The sequence below is a fragment of the Genypterus blacodes genome, unplaced genomic scaffold (assembly GCF_046128005.1).
Source record: "Genypterus blacodes isolate CSIRO-AG114 ecotype Tasmania unplaced genomic scaffold, CSIRO-AGI_Gbla_v1 ptg000032l_1, whole genome shotgun sequence".
Lineage (NCBI taxonomy): Eukaryota > Metazoa > Chordata > Actinopteri > Ophidiiformes > Ophidiidae > Genypterus > Genypterus blacodes.
In genome coordinates, this window is record NW_027466845.1 from 1,433,122 (window position 1) to 1,453,299 (window position 20,178).

At 43.1% G+C, this 20,178-nt stretch overlaps 1 protein-coding gene across 5 annotated transcripts in view; it reads left to right on the plus strand.

Annotated features, from left to right (window-relative positions):
• The first annotated feature begins 10,034 nt into the window (after window positions 1-10,034).
• tenm4 (teneurin transmembrane protein 4) overlaps window positions 10,035-20,178 on the plus strand; it is a 111,086-nt gene continuing 100,942 nt past the window's right edge. For all 5 annotated transcript variants that reach the window (XM_076146140.1, XM_076146141.1, XM_076146137.1 and 2 more), the window contains exons 1-2: window positions 10,035-10,257; window positions 11,239-11,511. In XM_076146140.1, the coding sequence (XP_076002255.1) occupies window positions 10,035-10,257; window positions 11,239-11,511 (496 nt within the window). The remainder of the gene's footprint in view (window positions 10,258-11,238; window positions 11,512-20,178) is intronic.

A 20,178-nucleotide genomic window follows, 5' to 3' on the forward strand; every position in this document is an offset into this window, starting at 1 on the left:
AAATACAGGTGTGATTACAGCCACAACACACTGTTGCACTAGGATCTAATGGCTGCAGCCAGTGTTAGAAGGAAGCATGATATAAGACCCCCGGATAGTTACAGAGACACCAGGTGAAGCCAAACTACCGGCCGGTGCACTCAGAGCGCCACCATTAAATTGATGCACCTTTGGTTTTACCTGGAAACTACATCCACATTTTGAACTTCTTATCTTTCTTTTGTTTACTTCCGTACTCCTTCTTATATAAATTCCCAGTGCTTGCACAGTGTTGCCACAAAAATGCTCCAAATGTTCCAACATCCAGAAAACCATCAGCGGTCTAGTTTAGGTCTAATTTCCCCTGAAAGTCATTCAATTTTGTGAAATTGTTTGCTTTTGGCAGACTGGTCACAAGTCATCGTGATCCAGGTTTCGTAGTGACAAAGAGAGGAGATCACAGGGGCTGGAGTTTGTTTGGTGATAGATAAAGAGGGTAGGAAGAGGTAGGTTTAGAGACGGAGGAGACGGGAGACGGAACATTCATCCAAATCAAATCCCTCATAAGGATGCTGGTGAATTCTCTCTGTTTATTCAGCATATGGAGTTGTTTAGCTGCACAGCGGAGTGTAGTTCGTAAACCCAAAACAAAGGTTGCGCCCTGCCCAGGGTCTCCTTAACCAGTGACGGAGCCCTGTGATATTTAGACTAATTACAGACGGGGTGGGGGCTTTGACCGCACAGTGAGACGGCCTCTCGTTCAGCCATCTGCATTCGCTTCCTTCTGGCACGTAAACACGGAAGTGGTGCACTTGGTTATTTACATACTGAGCGCCACATTAGTCACTCGAGATGCATTTGAGAGGAATTCTGATACCGAGAGTCAACTACAGTCTGCTTCAATTCGATCTAGACACAATATGGATATACTGTGTACACAAAGACACAAAGTCTGTGCAGGGACTATATGATCTGATATGGCTGCTCTTATCTGCTTGTTTGACCTCGACTCCATGTACAATTGTTATATTTTGCTACTACAACAACACATGCTAGTACTACTACTTATAAAAACAATGATAATAATAATAATCATCTATTTCTCCTCAGTCCGTCATTGATTACTTACTGTGAGTCTTTCCGCAGCATCCAGTAACACAGCAGGGTCATTACTGGAACGGAGGTGTGATGACGCAGCTGAGTCATTTTGTAAATATTGGGCTTTCTCAGAAACGACGACATTCTTGCTCTCTGACTGTATCATCATTGGCACGTGTGGCATCTGTTGGAAACGACGCCGCTTCTGTGTTTTCTTCAGAGAGCTTTAGATTAACGAGTCGGCCCACTCACAGGCACTGATGGAACACTAATAAGTTGCTGGGGAAACAACAGCAAACATGACTTCACCCCCCTCGTTTTCTTCCTCCTCGTCATCGACACCATGAAGCAGATGCAGAATACGAGCCAGTAAATAGATTTCCTCTTGAACAAGGCTTATTTGATAAAGGTGTTGGGTGTTATCATGTTAAAGAATAGAAAGGTGCATAAACAAAGCTACAGGGTTTTGTTGCCGCGTTCTAGGATCTGCACAGAAATGTTGTTGTGACGCAGTTAATTGTCCTTTCATTCTCGTTCTCTCCAGTGGTTTTAGCTCATTAAGTTGCCTGGTAGTTAATTTAGGAACGCAACTAGTATTCTTGTTAATTACTAGCTCTAATGTGAAAGATTACAAGTGCATAGTTCGGAATTGTTTCCAAATGCAACTCGTTTTATTTGGCAAATAAAAAGCGTTCTAGTTGGACGGAATTCATTGATTATGCCGTTCATAAAGGGGTAGCAGCAGTAATTTATGTGTTGCTGCACGTATTGTGTTCCGTTGCCTACGACGATCTGCTGCCTTGGCTGTTCCCTTTCTCACTCCTTCCTTCTTTGGCACCACAATGGAGATAAAATGATTTTTCTGTTATGACTATTATTCCCTCAATTTTCTGTCTAAGGCAGATTTTTTAAAGTGGAACAAAGTTCATTCAGTCATTGGTGCAGTAGGACAGTGATGTTTAATAACTAGGCAGTTACTCTGTTTTTCCAGCTAACAAGTTGAAATGGATTTCAGCCGCACACTGATGATCTTTCATGTCTCAAGCTGCCCAGAAAAGATTAATTAAAGATGTCCGTTGAAATCTGTTGAGACAGCGAAGTCATACATTTGGAAATGTGTTCAGCTGTTCATAGCTGGCACTGCCAGACAGCTGAGGACCTCCAGTATGGCTGCCAGAGGGCTCGTAACGTCACCTGAAAGACGTCTGCTGGATGTATTACTGAGTTAGAGGAGCGTTAGAGGAGACTGAGGCATGCTGGGTGATGTCAGAGCAGAGGTGAAGATAATTATGTGAGAGTGGCTCATAATTAGGACTGGGCGTATGCTGAAACGTACAGAGGACGCGTAATGCTTTTTCTTATTGTCTCTTTTAGTTATTCTCTTGTGAAGTACGTGAATGTGCTGCACATGATCACATTAAGACCAATTCAGGTCTCAATCTGCACTGAAAGCTTCATTTCTGATCCGTCCTTCACTTTCGGAACATGTTTACTTCCACATGTCACTGGCCTTGTTACACATGACGTCGAGCGAGCGCAGCCATGTTTACCATAATGCTACTGGCCAATGTCTTAAAGATACAGTACTTAAAAAGGCCTGTTTTCACTCAGTGTGCTGGGGTAAAAATGGATTGATGTTGGGGATTTCTAATTATTTCTTATCAGTAGTGTTTAAAACATTCTATTACTTAGCTAATGAAATAAAGAGGTTTGTTTGGTTTCTTATTATAAAAATAATCATTATTATTATTATTATTATTATTATTATTATTATTATTATTATTATTATTACATCTCTTAGTATTCCTCTGCACCCCCAGCCATTTTTCAGATTTCTGAAGAACTGCTGCAGCCTAGTGGGCTGGTTTTCTTATAAACCTGCATGAATCCAATATTTATGTCCTGTCTCACTTGTCCCTCAGGATTATGGGGAACCTTTGGAGTCTCGCTTATTTATTTCCTTCTCCAGTTCAGTTTAGGATACGTCATTTTGGAACAGCCCTCCCCTCCCCTCCCCTCCCCTCCCCTCATGCCCTCCCCTTCCCTCCCCTCCCCCTACAATAGATCTCCACCTGAAATGCAGTGCCGAGTCAGCAAAAACACGTGAAGGCTGTTTATTGCGTTTCCTGCTGCTACACTGTTAATGACTCTGTGGACGTCTCGGAGACATTTGGTGCCTGACGTTGCACTGCTCACACTTTGCTCTGTTTGACCGAGGTCGGGGTTGTACATCAATGCAGAATTTGAATGAACAGAGTGCAGCTCCCTGTTATTTACCGGGCCGGTGTGAAAGCTTTACTCTGTCTCCTGCTCCCTCCTCCAGGACTGAACCTGGAGGAGCTCAGAGTGATTAGTAGCAGGCGGCGTGCTGCAGCGGCGGTCCCGGGCTACTCTTGTTTATGTTAAGGCCTTTTAGACGTTGTGTTTTATGCACTGGTGGGCCTCGCTTTTGATCCAGGAAGAAAACGGCGGCTGCAGAGGTCCCCCCCTTCCCCGCCTCTTACCCACCACCCTGCTCCTCCACCCCCTCCCCCCCAGCCTGCATTAGTGCTGCCGGATTGAGATCTGTTTGGCGACCCATTCAGTCACCCCACCGCATCTCCCCTCAGTCCTTTTCCCTCTATTGAAAACACACCTTTCTGCTGACCCGGGAGGCTTTTCTATAGAGTTAAAGGCATGTGAAAGATTTGCTCCCAAAACAGTAAGTGGTGCCTCTGTGGAGCTTTCCTCCGTCTCTATAGACCTTGTAGACAATGTTCTTGATATCAGCCCAAATTTCCTCCCTACACTTCAGGCTGTCTGTGTGTGTGTGTGTGTGAGGGTGTGTGTGTGTGTGTGTGTGTGTAAGGGTGTTTGTGTGCAGTGTTTTGAAGTAATTGTCGCTAATCCCTGGAGTGCGTGATCAGGTTAGACAATCAGTGAACCTGTACAAACTGGAAAAGTACCTGCCTGCTGGTTGATGCAATTTGATGCAATTTAAGTCACAACAACTATCTTCACCGTAGACGGATAGATTGTTTTTAAATAATTGCAATCTAAATATATTGGATTTACAAGGATGTGAAGCAGAGATAAGCAAGCTGTTACCACAACATGTCTGATCTACATTATTTACTGGTTTAAAGAATGAAGGATCGCAGATTTCATAACTTGGTTTTCTGTCGATTGACTCGTTTATTACCTGACTCTTCACTCCATCTCTTCTTCGCTTCATCGGCATCAGCGTCGGTTTTGTTTCTCTCGGCCACCAACAGGAATAGAACTGAGAAGTCATTCATCCTCCAGAAAGCATTTATCTCATGCAAATCAGCAGTAATCTTTGATGAAAATGTCATCATTACTCAGTTTATGTTTCAATCAGAGTGATCAATAGTCATAAAGCGACAGCACGGACGTATCATCAGTAATCAGAGCAGATTATCCTGTCTGGGATTTGAAACAGTGTGAGCGCGCGAGTTACTTTGAGTATTTAACCTGTTGCGTAAGAATTGTTGTAGTATCCTGCGAATAAAAGTCTCCGGCATGTAAAGAGCAGCGCGGCAACGTTAATTCTCATGGAAAACAGGCTGGTGCGCAGAGAGAAGTCGAGATTTATATGCAGCGGCTCAGAATAGCAACACGGCTAATTGTTTGATGGATAGGAGAGAGCTATTTGCATTTATATTGTACCCCAAACGCCTCCCACCTATTTAGATCCCATATTTAACAGACTGGCTGACACCGGGGCAATGGTCACAACGATCTGCCCGGCGAAAACCTGAACAAGTGTTTAACAGGGGCTTCCGTAACCTGCTGTTCACACTGCAAGCAGTTTTGTTTGATGGGTTGTTGTGTTCTGACAGCTTCTGCGGGGTGTGTGGGACCTCCTTTGTGCCCGTGCACGGCTCTGCACAGCACAGCGTTGTTCTCTATACCTTTGGTTCAATGTGCTGGAGCTAGAATGGAAGTCCTCATTGTGTAGGAATACTTAAACACGTAGGAGCTGCATGAAGTCATCTGATGGGGTCGAATGTAGGGATTCATAGTAAGAGTGGCACAGATTGTTCAGGTGCCAATGTGACTGCAGGTTCAGTTTTGTATAGATAGATGGATGGATGAGTGGGCGTTCAATAACATCACACAGCAAACAACAACAAACGTGAATCACAAAGGTGTTTTGGGTGTTAGAATTCATTTCAGTCCATACATTTACATTTACATTAAAACCCCAAGATTTTAAACTGATTAAGGCAATAACTCAGGCAGTTGCATTTATTCAAGCCACGACAGAACGGTTGTGCGTGTTCTAACTGTAGATATGCAGAGAGTCAGAGTGACAAATACGATTTTAAACACGATCAGTTGCAATGATGGCAAGGTTCAATAACAAGGGCCAAAGATGAAAATAGCCCGAATTCTCTCATTAATTCTTATTATGGCTGCTTAGCATAGTGAGTGTTCAAAAAAAATCATCTTCGGTTTTATAATGTAATTTAATTTGCGAGTGTGTGTGTGTGTGTGTGTGTGTTTGATGACCGAGGTGCCTCCTTTCATTGCAGCAGCAGAAGCTCTTCCTTCTGTCTGCTGGTGTTAACCTGTGATCAGAGGCTCACCAGATCTAAACTATTAGCTGTCAATACCAGATGGATGCAGGAGGCGCCGATGTAAATGAAGAGGCGCCGACTGACTCACGCTCACTTTCCCCCCGAACCTCCACGTACAGCCGTCTTTGATTTGACATCTCAGCGAGCAGCACAAATCGTGACAGATTGACATATTCAGAGTATTTATTAGATGGAGATTGGAGGGTGATGATTAATTGATGGACTCCTTGAAAAGCTGTAATTTTTGCAAATGCAGTTTGAAAATTGCAGAAGCAGAAGTTGAAAGATGATTATTTACATCTCGGACAACTTTTCTCTGATCATCTCAAATGGCTTTCTGGATGTTTTGCCGCTCCCATGTTGTAGAAATATTTACAAAGTTATCCTACAGACGTCACAAACAAGAATAAAGTGATGTTAGAGTTAATGGGTTTAAGGTTTAATAAGTCGAATAAAATCACATTTAAATCAACATTAATCAGCGTTGGTGTACTCCGAGTAACAGATATTAATGATGCAATTGTAGATCAATTTGCTCGATCCATTGGTTTACAATTGGCACAAGTGTCCCCACATCATCATCACTCCTCTCATAAGCCAATTAAGCAACGAGTCATGGACATCCAGTGAACAATGGAGCTCTATTAATGAAGGCCTAACTCCATATATATATAGAGTATATATATGTTACCTTAATGGCAGTACAGACAGACTCAGAGGTCGCTGTGCATTCAAATGTGACGTGTGTGTTTGATGACTTCGGGGTGGCCACGTATCCTTCATCGCTCCCTGGAACTCTTTTATCGGCGGAGCCACATCGCCGCTCGGCTCGCAGCTACTCCACATTCGTTTTCAGCTCAGACAAACACAGACTCCACCCTGTAGACAATGCCCGGTGAAAAATGTAGAGTCTGCACTTGTTTTAACAGCAAAAACAGACCATCCATCATTTCTTTTGTCCAATAAGAAGACACCTCAATTGATTTGGGATCATGGCAGTAGATATGCAGTTAGCTTCTCCGTAGCTCGACTCAACCTCTCGCAGCTCAAGCTTTGGAGGGATCTTTGTGTTTGAAATAAAAGCGAGTGATTGTTATCGGAGTTTCAGAGATTTCACTCCATGGCGGACATTTTTCACTGCTCTTTGTTAATGACTTTGAGTCTTTGTGAGTATCCTCTGATTAACATCCTCCATCGCTGTTTCAAGCTTCTTCCTTCAGCTCCTTGCGTCTAATCAGGAGCTGATAACACACTAAACAGCCCTCTTATCGCTTCTCGCTTCTCCTCCTCAGTAAGTGTGGAGGTATCTTGGTTAAATAAAACCTTCTGTTTGTTGTTTTCACATACCAGTGCGGCAAAATAGTACAACACTGGCATTTTCTTTGTTTTGGCTCCCTCTCCGAGGATTTAGACTTAGACAGATGAACAAGAACAACAGCTTCGCTCGCTGCCTCTGAAACACAACGATAATGCCAGATGTAGCCTATGTATGAAGAACAACAATGTTTAGTTTTACTGTACAGCTTTCTGCGTTAATCCCGGCAGTTGCGCGAGCGAGAGGTGGATACGTTTCCAGGTCTCGCATTTGCTTCCCACATCATCTGTCATAGTGTACGGCCTGTTGCGTCTTTGAAAATCTCCCGTGGGTTTCCCATGGCCTCAAAGGTGCGTCTCATAGCATAGCTGCTGATTAATAATGAGGAGGAAGGCCTGTGCAGAAGAGCGATGGTCGCAGCATTGAGCCTGGCTCTTTGGAAAACAAAAACAATACACTTTACAGAGCATTCTCTCCAAACTTAAGAACGCCGCTTGTTCTCCCGCTCTCGCATTTGCATAGTGTTGAAGGATCTCGAGCTAAAAAGGTAACAAAAAAATTAGCAACCCACACAAGCTGCATGTGAGATCTTGGGAGCAGTTGAAGTGCTCTCGCGGCGGCGGCTGAGTAGGGGCATTTTCTTCTCCCCCCCAACCCCCCATGTGGCGGAGGTCTCAGTATTGAGGCCCCAAGTCATTAATCACCCGGATCCTTTCAGCTGTCAATACATACAAAAAGAAAACCCCACAAACCCAACAATGACGTCTTCAAAGAAAAGAGAATTCTCTCTCTTTCAGGGGCAAATATAGTTCAGGAGAGATGATTGTTTACTGTTCTGTCCAGCACAAATCTCATACAGTATTCATAAAGAGCTTATCTTGTGGGAAAATCCCTGTCTGAAAAACACAGTTATTGTCAATAAAGACTCCCAGATTTAGATTTAGAGTGGTGTTTTTATCTCTTCCATGGTCCCCTTATCCTCTGACTCTCTTATCCTTGCATCGCGTATTTGCGTCTATTAAAGTGTGCGAGCGGTGAGCAGTGAGGAGGTAGGAGCCTGCCGGAGAGGAGAAGCTGCTGAAATCGCTCTGAGAATCATTCAAATTGAGATAATCCATCATTGACATTAAGCTCATTATGCAGGCGTAGATGCGAGGACATGATGTACAGATCAATATGCAGGCGGTAGACACAGGCAGGCGACGCACACGCGGACACATGACGCAGACGCATGTCATACGTTTGAGATAGGTTAGTTGTTAGATGTCAGTCAGAACGTTGGGAGCAGATTTAGGAGGATGGAGGCCGGAGCTCTGGGGGAAGAATGCGAAACATTCTTGGTTCCTATCCAGACGCAGGAATTTGAAATAGATAAAAATCGAGCGTTTCAAAGACTCATTCAAGTCTTCTGCAAGGTTTTAGTCTTTGGTTTGATGGACCTTGGTGGAGGTATGAGCTGTAATGAGGGCCTGGCTCTGTTCTCTGTCTCTGTGTAATCGATCTGTAAAGCAAACAGTGGCAATCCTCTCCATCATGTTTATATCCACATTGACATGTGTTAAACCCTCTCAGTGTTGTTGTTGTTGATGTTGTTGCTGGCTGATTTCAAGGCTTCTTCCCCCTTTTAACTGCACAAATACCAAACATTCAATTATAAAGCAGCTTTCATTCGATTCTTTTAGTTATTTTAGATGTATCCTGCTGCTTTTTCTTTAGCTCAGATGTTATATTAAAGGTACTCCCCCTTTTTGAAGTATCTTCTTCTCCCACCTCCCAAATCGAAAGGAATAATTCAGCTGCGAGTACGCGAACGTTCCCTCCCTCTATTGATCTCATATTCACAACGCCATTTTACTGACAGTGTTGGTTTTATGTTTGGTATTTTAATCATCTCTGCTGGTTTTAGTGTAGTGCGGCGGATTTGTTGGACTAGCTCAGTTCAGTCCCGACGATGATTTGTAACTTGTAAACAACACAATTCAAGGAAGGACACCTGCCACCTTTACAGATGCTGGAGGCCGAGCATTTCTGTACGCTACATAAAAAAAGGAATATTTGTGGGAGACTTACATCGTAAACTTTACAGCAGCAAGATTTGTTGTGCTGGATTTTATTAAATCTAATCCTGGTGTTTTTCTTAGCCTCCCCCTCTGTGCCATGGACTCTATACACTGCTGCTGGAAAACAGGCATTTGCATTTTATTTAATTATTTATCTCCTAATCCATCTTGTGCATAGTTAACTTTGATTTAGTAAACATTGGTGTTGGAGTGGGCGGGGGGTCACTATGCAACAGGGCAATTTATTCACCTTTAAATAAACAGATAGGAAGGTTTGAGACGATCTTCCTCCTTCTGCTGTGCATTTTTGTCCCACGATGCTTCTTATTTAGTTTGATGTTTAAACTCTCACAGGATCATTTTTAACTATCGCCATCGTTTTCTAACCCCCGCTCCCTCAGCAGTTGGACCCCTGAGTTTGTGAGAAACCTCCTGCTGTGTCACACTCTTCTTCCTACCTCCTCCAGATTTCCTCGTCAAATCACACATTCACACACACACACACACACACACACACACACATATATATATACACAGTGTATATGTAGGAGTCTTGCACAAACCAGATACAGCTTGTATTCCTGGGAAACAGTCCTGGCCTTTGATTTGTGACATTGCCTGTAGTTTCCTAATGCAACCACATGTCACCAGATAAGACCCGGTGTAGATAACACAAAGAGAAACGTCCTGGTAGATACGTCAGAGGAACGTCTCCACCAGCTGATTGTCTTCGCATTAATCGCTCAAACATACAAAGCAGCTTGAATTAATGCGTCTTCATGATGCAGAGAACCAACTTAGTGCATTAGACAAATAGTTCTACAACGAAATGGCTGATTCATCTTGAAAGAATATTTAGTAGCGCAGCATGTTCCTGAGCCATAACCTGATTTATTGAATGTGCCTGTGTGTGTGTGTGTTTGCTTCTTTTCCCAGAGTCACTCAGATTAAGCCGGTATTGCAATCCACGTTGATGCTGAAAAAAGAGTCGAGGCAACCATGGAAGTGAAGGAACGCCGACCCTATCGCTCGCTCACCGCCCGGCAGGACACAGAGCGCCGCTACACCAGCTCCTCGGCCGACAGCGAGGATGGAAAACCCAACCCCAAGTCCTACAGCTCCAGCGAAACGCTCAAAGCCTTCGACCAAGAGTCCAGAATGGCCTACGGTGGCCGAGTCAAGGACATGGTTCATCACGAAGTGGATGAATTCAACCGACAAGGTGAGGCCAAGCTGGGGTGACACGGGAGAGGCGATGCTGTTGTAGCGTAGAGAAGAGATTGTCTTTGCCTTATAGTCCAATATTGTCTGTGTTAGCGCTTCACAATGACACCAGGAGAGCAGTTATTAGTTTTAGGGCACGTAGCCGCCTTGTCTCTATATATGCATCATTGCTTTTTAATGAGGAGTCCCTTGGTAATTCACATTCGGTCAGCTGCAGAGGTCACTCCCAATAGTTTTAGTACCAAAACCCCTGGCCCAGGATTGAACTTGTGTCCCAGGCTTTTGAACCTTCACGCTGAAATATATTATTGATGATCAAAGTTCAAATGGTTTGCTGTGACAATGTGAAGGTCGGAAATTAAACTGAACTGCATCTCTGTGGTATTTCAATTAGGCAAAAATGGATAGAAATGGTTTGCATGTATAAGTCTGGAGACTATTAGTGATTAAAGACAACAACCACCACAGTGAGTCACTCATCGATGAGGTCTTTCTGTCTTTATTAATCTCCTGACTTCCTGTGATCATCACTTTGGGAGAGGATTTATGATTTATGAGAGAAAAAGGAATAAAGAAACATGATCAAATATTAATACGTGTCCATTTCAGTTTTCCAAAACAGACATAAAAACATCCATTAAAGTTATGAAGCTGAGGATTCGTCTGTGTGTTAATGAGCAGGGTTTGTGATGTTGTTTTTGTGACTTTTGCCGTCTCGTTTGGTGTCCAGATGGTGACAGAAATAACAAATAGTCAAAAAACACATTTTTCAAAGGAGATATTAATTCCAACTCGGATCACGTTGACTTAGTTTGAGTACAAACAAGGTAGACAAATGCTTTTTTAAGGGTTACTCTACACTCCCAAGGCCAGGATGTTACTGTCATTACTGCCATCTTTTTCCTGCACTTCATTCCGTTAAGTGATGCAGCGAGTGGTGGATGCAATTTCCTGAGCTGTTTCTCTGGCTTTTGCAAAGGGGCAGACTTCTCCCTTCGAGACCTGGGTTTCGGCGAGGCCCTCCCATCTCACGTCGCCACGTACAGGGCAGACGTGGGGATGCCGCGTCGCGACTACTCGGTCAGCGTTGGCTCGGACGCAGACACGGAGACGGACGGCATCATGTCGCCGGAGCACGCGGTCAGATTATGGGGCCGCAGCAACACCAAGTCAGGCCGCAGCTCCTGCCTGTCCAGCAGAGCCAACTCCAACCTGACCCTTACCGACACTGAACACGAGAACACAGAGAACGGTAAGACTAACACACTTTAGCCTCTCTCTCTGCCCGCGGCATGTGTGGGCCTGCTGATTTCACACTCTTGTCTATTTTCATGTAGATCATTTCTTTGAAAGCCTGTTTTTTATATGCTGAAGCAGGGCGGAAATCTCTGTGAGCTTCAGAAACACAAGCAAGACTGTTTTGCATGTTGCAGTTAGACACTGAGTTATGATTGTGTTGGTGTGGATTTGTTAGATTCTGATAATGCTCCACTGGAACTCATTTGCATCTTTTCTCTTGGCAAATGTTCAACCCTTGGGGATAGAACTACTAAAGTCTGACTAAATAGAAGTTGATTTTTTATTTTATCTAAGCCCTTTAAATTTATGTTTGCAATTTTGGTAGTCTAACATATTTTGGCTTTGACCTGAGACACTAAAGTGGGTTTCTAGTGGAGCCAGATCATTTGCATATTCTTGACTGTGCCATACATCACGGGAAGGAGCAGTTTATTATTGCAAGCTTGTTTTGTTGCAATTGACTGCCGGTGCATGTGCGGACGTTGATAGGTAGGTTTCTCTTGGTAACATCAGTGCCAGGAAACGGGAAACTGTATGTATTGAGTTCATCTTCCTGTAGCTTGGTGTTTCTAATTTGCCCCTAAGGGCCTGCTGAGCCTCTGTGCTTGCTTAGAAGGTCACTTGAGCTCTGGATATATGTGAGCCACGTCAAGTGCAGACTCGATTAAGCCTGTGTGGTGCAGGGAAATGCCAAAAAATAATAGCGGTTCTGCTGAAGATATTCTTATTAAAATTGTGCAACAGTGTGCTATAAACACGTGATGTTATAAGAAGGGAAATGCCATTTGGATATTCAGCTTAGTTCCCCTGCCGCGCATTTGTTGGTAACCACACACGCAACTTATTAATTACTTGATAAATAGAGAAGGTGTACCAGGCTCACGGGTTTCCTTTAAAAACTCTAAGTCTCGGTGTTGATTACACATTTATTTGAGTTTTAAGTCTAAATGGGTTTTTTTGTGCTGCCTGGTAAAATCTGAGTTGTGTTGCACATTATTGCAGCGTTAAACTCAAACCTGAAGCATTCGTATTAACTAGAAGATTTATGATGCTCATTCCTGGATCCTTCAGAGATACAGGAACTCATCAAGCGCCTTGCGGCAAAATTCTAATTGCCCTGCACAGCCTTGCAGAGAACCTTGTGAATAGTTTTGCATTTCAGCGCGTGTCAGTTATGTATTAGCTTCTTATTATAACTGACAGAAGTGACTCTTGGAAGTGAAATCCATTTGCCCGAATGACTCGGGGAGAGAATGTGGCATCCCCTCTGCTTGATCATGGGAGATGTCAGGGGACTTGAATTTGGCTGTATTGTACATAATTAAAGAGAATCTCCTTGGACGGCTGTTCAGAGGTTGATACGCTGGAATGTATTCAGAGCAGCCGGGGCTGCAGCGTCCTGCTACATCTGTGAAGCCCAGCTTTTTATTCCAGTCACCCAAGCAGAAAGAGCACTTGTGTTTAGCATTTAATTCCGTAATGCCTAATAACATACAATTTATATATGGCAAGTTAATTAAAATCCATCGAGCTGGCTTGCTTGTGTGTGCTTTAATCTCTCTAAATCAACAAACCATTTACTCGGCTTTAATGTATTCAAGCTGCTGGGCAGCTCTCCTCTCTTCACATGTGACTTATTTGACCCTGGTTTTAATGCATGCAAATAAGGAATACGAATTTGGAACAATTTCCTCTATGCTGGAGTGATTCAGAGCTACGCCTCCAAGTACATAAATAAAAGCTTTAAGTTATTGTTTCCTGCTGTGGTGTGATTCAAGTCCAGCTGAGATATCATGACAACATTAACTGTGACAGAAAACGACCTGGATGGTTCTTCTACTGTAATGGTTTGTTTCTTAGGTGGACCAATCAGAGTTGAGAGTGATTAGTACATGAATCTGTCCGTCTCTATGTACAGTGCACGCCTTTACGGCCTAATGCAATATGATCTAGTGTCAAAATTATACAGTTTGGTTCCAGTGGACACTGTGGCTGAGTTGTTTATTCGCTTCTTTGGCACTTTTGTGGAAAATAATGAGAAAAAAATACATCAGAATGCAGAACTGAATTTTTGTATTATTTTCAGCCCGAGGCGAAAAAAATAATCATCCTTAGCCTTGTGCTCGGGCAAACAGTGTGTGTGTGCTCAGACACTGTGATGGAATGTTTATCATCATGTGTCACTGATGTGCTGTAATATCACGGCATGTACACCTGCTTTAAGCATAGTGTCATTACAGAACACAGCAGCAGATGAAGTAATGTCAGCGAAGTCACCTTGCTGAACTGTCACAGGAATATGTTCTGACTTTCCAGATGATTATGTACTCGTGCTACATTTACTGTGTCAGGTACAAGTGACCCAGTTCAGCTCTTTCCCTCCACACATATGGCACATATCAGACATAAGTGTTGTGAAAACGTAGAGCATATGGAACCAGATATTCTCAGATCTGTTTTTCACATTTATGTGGAAATAAATCTGCTAATGTGACGATGATCGTCTAAACACACAGATGGGGATTTCGTGGCCTTTCTTACTCATGTGTCATACAATCTATCACCCTTCTATTATTATTCACACGCCCAATCTGCACTGTGATCTTTCCCTTCTTCTCCACTTTAAAATGAGGCTCTTTAGAGATGCTTTAGAAAGCAATAGCTTGTATTAATTGTGCCCATTGTGACATTCTGTTTACATCTGTCTTGTAAACTGAAGCTTTGCTCGACAATCCAGTGAACACCGGTATTGGATATGGGCCACTTAAACAGTAAGATGCAAAGATGTTATCAATGTAATTCAGTATAGGTAAATGATCAGAGTTAAACCTGTTACCTGTAGTGTCATTTGTGGCTTAACTACACGTGCGCTGCTCCACTTGCGTCTGTAATTAAGGAGTATACATGAAATCAGAACCTTCAGTAATGTGCCCCATTATGTCACCAAGTGCAACTTCAAAAATTACCGACAGGCTGATTCAGCACAATCCAGAGCTGAGGATGGTGATCTTGACAGGAGCAGGACGCGTCGCAGGGCCGGACTGTACTGCGGCTCAGTAGTGCCGGTGCTGAAGTGTATGCACGCTTGAGGTACTTGCATGCCTGATGCGTACGGTTTGGTTGGCGATAGTGTGCATTTGTGCTGTGTGTGTCTCTTACCCCTACTGCTTTCCGGTCCCTGGGGAGCCCCTTGAGGGCACTTATGGCAGCCAATGACTGCTGAGTCATAGCGCATCCTTCACAGGCTGAACATCAAGCAGGCCGTGCCAACCTGCTGGGTTGGGGAGCGGACTGCAGCTCTGGGGGGTTTTGCCCCATCGAGTCTTATCCAGATGTGTGCTCTAATCCAAACCCCCTCCTGTGACAGTTAGACCATTACGTTCCTGCACCTATGAGATAGCCGCTAACGCCTGCTGAGGGTTTGTTCTTATTCATGTGTTCCATAACCTGCACAGATAAATAATATGCCAAAGGCCTTCACAGGGCCTGTTGAAGACGCCGGTGTGACCAACTGATATTCTGCTTACGACAAAATGTAATTAGTTCCATTGCTTAGTTGTTGTTGTTGCTATTGCCTTTGTTTTCCTTTCCTTTGTCCCCGTGGAGATTTGTTTATCCTGTCTATGTTTATATTGTATGTATAGCCAAGCTTTGATCGTACTCTTAAATGCTCTTTAAAGGTGGAATTGATCCCTCTGCATAGTATTCTAAACACACAACTACCATATTATGTTCAAGGTATGGATTTTTTTGCAGTAATGAAAAGCAGTAAATCATACATCATCATACTCATCTGTGTGATATTTAGTTTCTGGAGTTTAATTATTTTGTTTTTGCTCATTACTCCATCCTGGGTGGCTGTGGGCATCGCTGCAGGGCGAAGGCTGCATTCAAATGTTATTGTGAGAGTCACACCACCACTGCAAATTCCCTTTTGTTTTTCCTCCTTCAGCACACAGCCAGGTGCAGAGGATGATGACAGTGAATAATAATAATAGACAGGCAGGCAGTCATTCCCATGCATACCCCCGCCACGGCCAAACAAGCCCAGACAGAAGTTTTGTCTCGTTATAATAACGGGCTGGAGAAGAAACAATTATGACAATGAGAGCGCTTAATTGCTCTATTTGTCATAGGAAAATTACTTTTGCAATATGTCTGGATTTAGGCCAAAGGGCACTTATTGATATTCTATCTTAGGTTGAGATTGCCTGAATATTTTTATTCAGGTTAGTGTTTTACAAGAAAATCACAGAAATATGGAAAAATGGCTTCACCTTAATGTTAGAATTCATAAAGTCCAACTCTAATGTGCTGCTACTACTACAACTTTTAATTGTAATTTCTACATTATTTGAACAATTCTGTGCTGTCAGCTGTCCTCTACCTTTGACCCCTCCAAGCTACTTTAGAAAGTCTGACCCCGTGAACCCGTGACACCCCAAAGTGACTACAACAACTGCTTTATTTATAGTGAGAACCACATGTTTTTAAACGTTATCTGGATCTGGACCTTTTTAGAAAATAAAATTTAAATCCTGCGTCTGCCTCAGGGCTTGACCTGGGCCGCAGCTCAGCATTCTACCAATTTTACTCCAAATCAATTTAGGACATTTGTATGTAACAAAAATGCGGGGAAAAACGTAACCTCCTAGGAAGAGGTAACGATAATGTCAATACAGATATACACTGTGAATGGAAATATAAATAAACATAATATAGGCTTATTATGACCTCAACCAGGCTCTAAAACTGATACCAGGCTATACAGGATAGGAACCAGTGCAGACAAAATTACAACAATTTAGTCAATACTTATCACAGAAAGATGTAAATGTGAGACACGTTCAAAGTGAGACAACTTTAAAAAGAGAGAGAGAGAGGTTAGTAGTGTGTTGGCCAGTACGCAGTGAGCCAGACAGACAGTCTGGGACTTTGTGAATCAGACCCATCTGTGCTTTAAAAAACCCTCCATAAAAATTCTCAATCTGATTGTGCAATCCACACAGGTAATGACGCAGGAGGCGCCGTGTGCTGCAGATGCTGCGCTTGTTAAAACTCGGAGCCGTCAGGTGGCCAGAGACTTTCTGACTGTAAAGGGAAATGCAGCAATCTATATTAACGCGCGGATGAATCAAATAATCCGATTTGGTTTTGTGGAGAGGACTGATGTGATCTTGTAGCCTGTGCTGAGTTTGTATCCCTGCTGTGCACTCCATGGGAAGTTTCAGTGCCTAAACTAGCAAACACAGGCCTAGCAGATGAATGATGGACTTCTTTCCTATCACAGCTGTTTGTTTGTTTGTTGTGCGCGAGTGTAAATCAGCATTTCTACCTTTTCTGTGGCTAATATTCTGATGTGATGGCGGTCTTTGCCGGAGTAACAGTCATGTTTATTGATGTTGTGCTGTACTTTCCTTTATGGATTCGTTTACAGCTACTTTACATTTTTCTGCATGTATTGTTGCTGGACAATATTGGTTGTTCACACACAGACATGTAGTATTTTACTGTTTGTTGTTTTCATTTAATACAGTGAATACCTTTTGCTCTTAAATACCAAACAATGAAATCAAACTACTCTTTCTACAAATACTGTCTCGATTTTTTCCAATTTAATACCACCACCATGGCTGCTAATAATACTGCTACTATTACTGTTACTACTCCAGCTTCTACTGCTATTACTACTATTTCACCTTTTACTGTTGCTGCCACCACTCCTGCTACTTTTATTGCTACTGGCACTAGTACCGGTATCGTTACGGATACGATCACTACTAGCACTATAGGATTTCTCTCAGTATTACCACCGCTATTTACAAAACACGAATCATGAAAGCGGATCTCTGCCGGTGCGTTCCGTCTCCACGGTGTCGATGATTTATTCCCTCACTATCTGTATCTGAAAGGTTCAAGACTCTGAGGAAACTTTGAACTGCTGAAAGATTGAGGTTAGGAGCTGCAGGGTGGCGCTCAGTTATTGAATCTTTGAACATAGCATGACTGTCTACAAGGGACAGGTGTTCCTCATAGAAACCTGTCACAGCCCCAAAAGGCTGAGCTGCTTTGAAAAGCAAATCTCTGGCAGATTCCAATGTGAGCGGGCAGGGGGGGGGGAGAGCAGCCCTCTTCACCATTTTGATAGTGAAGTATTGAAAGAACCTTTGTTCAGTGCTTTTCACTCTTGTTATTCTTGGCCCTGCTAACCCTTTACTTGCATTGAAAGTGAGCCCCCACTGAGCTCCAGGATGATTGTTCAGTCTCACCATTTTTGGTTTTCCAGTGACAAAGTAATGCATATTATCTGTTTTTGAAGCTTGGAATACTGAAACGTTCCTAGACACATTAAGGGAGCACATACAGTCACAGTTACCTAGATGATGCTGAACCCAAAGGAGCTCAGCTCGTCGTGCTTCACTTCTGCAGGCTGGTGTTACAAGCTCCGCTGAAGTCTGGATTCTGGGATCATGATGCACTTGAAATCACACCAGTTGTGACACCCAAACTAATAATAATGTGTACACACTGCTAATGATCATGCACCTCTGTGCTTTGAAACAAGCCACATCCCTTCATCTTGTAGTACATAATCACACTGAGACGCTGATGTGCGTGCCCACGCCCTCCTGAGGTGAATAAGCACATTTCTTTGATGCACTCCACATTTATTGTGATTTATCTTTGATCAGATTCCCTGGAGCTTCAGCACCATATTCAGAATCTGTGGGGTGAAGTGAAATCAGTCTTTCAATTAGAGGAGACGCTTCCTGTATTACAGGGCTGCATTCATTAGGGCATGTTTTACAGCAGTGTGGTAGGACCGCAACGATGGAGTTTCTTATTGTGACCTTGGCCGAGCAGTCCACACACACACACACACACACATACATACACACACACACACACACACACGCACACACGCACACACGCACACGCACACACACACACACACACAGGGACAAGGCAAGTGCCGATGAAAATAGGAAATAAAGACAATATTTACATGAATGCTCGGGCAGGAAAATCAATTCTCATATCAGGTCTCTCAGGTTTTCGGTTGAATTAAAATTGATAAACGTTCCAAATCCATGCAAAAAACCAAGCATGTTATTGCTCTTTTTATGTTGTCATTGCATTCCATATTGTCTACAAGGCCATTTTAAATCTGTTTTTTCTTTTTTATAGTATTTCATTGTTGTCATTAAATTGTTTTATGTAGTGGGAATATTTGTATAATCTTATATAAATGTATAGTAGTGTGGCGTGGAAACTATTGGTGCTGCTCAGTAAATTGTGTTTACACACTCTGAAATTGGAAAGTAATGAAATGCAATGACATATTTTGAAAGAAATGGCTGAAGTTGAATGTTGTAAAACACTGTGTGGAGTGATTGTTTTTAGCTTGTAGTGCTCCCCTGCAGGGCCTCCGTGTCACTCACACGCCTGACGTGTAATCCTGTTAAAGAACGGTCTGCCATATTAAATAAGAGTAAACAGTACGGCTGCTCCACGCTGCAGCCAACATGCTGGTGTGTGACATGATGTATGGAGCAAACACAAGAATCACACAATCAAATGTTTAGGTTAGACACTAAATAATTATTTGAAGTTGTTGCTTGCTGACTCCTTCATTTAAAATTCAAATTTAAAAAGAAGACATTTCATTCTTTGCTGCATTACAGCTGTGCACTCTGAGTGAAAACGGCCCCATTTTATCTGCGGTTCTACTGTTGAAACAAACACTTTCCTCCCTAATAACAGGATCTGTCATTCCGATGCGTCCACACTGCAGACAACATGGAGGCCGGTGCTGAAACCGTCACAGGCCTTCACAGCAGCTCACTATCAGGCAAAATGATACTTCAAAGAAATCACTTGTGGTTTCTCAGCTCTGAGAGCCGGGTTATTTCCGCCCCCAGAATTTCCCCCAAAGTTATTTATTTGTTTAATTTTTTCCTGTTGGCCGAGTCTCCGCTCAGATCATGGATTAGTGGAGATATTCTCTGGCTCATTTGCGGGCTAATTTGCTGGGCTTTAGAGGCCCTGGTGGACAGTTTTGGGCTGTTATCTGAGGAGCCGCATGCACGCTCCCTGCCAGTGCCACTGATGGTCTAAACCAACAGCACATCAGGGCCCATCTTACCACCAAGGCTCAGGGGCATCACGGCTGCTCAAAGCCCCAACATGGAGCAGGATGAGCCCTCCCTTAATGGGGGATCATCCAAACACAGTCTCACCATCTTCTGCCCCATGTGCACAAGTACCCATTTTATATACAGCCATTTATTCATGCTCATGTTATATTGATGCCTTTTTTGTGTAGTCGCCCTGCTTCACATTCAAAGCCAGCTGCATAAACGTGATCTTTACTTTCCGTCACTCCTAAAATCTATATTATGCAAGTTTCACAGGAATGGCTTAGAGATTTTACTTTTACACAAACAAACTCACCTTAGAATGACTAATCGCAGGCTGTTTGCTGTTGTTTGCTGCAGTTTCACACAGTGGAGCCACTTTGTGTGACTGCGCTACAAGAGTTGCAGACATCTTGGGTCATCTTGTAAAACAGCTGCACTACAAGTGATATCATTTCACAGTGTGGAACATGGCGGTAAAC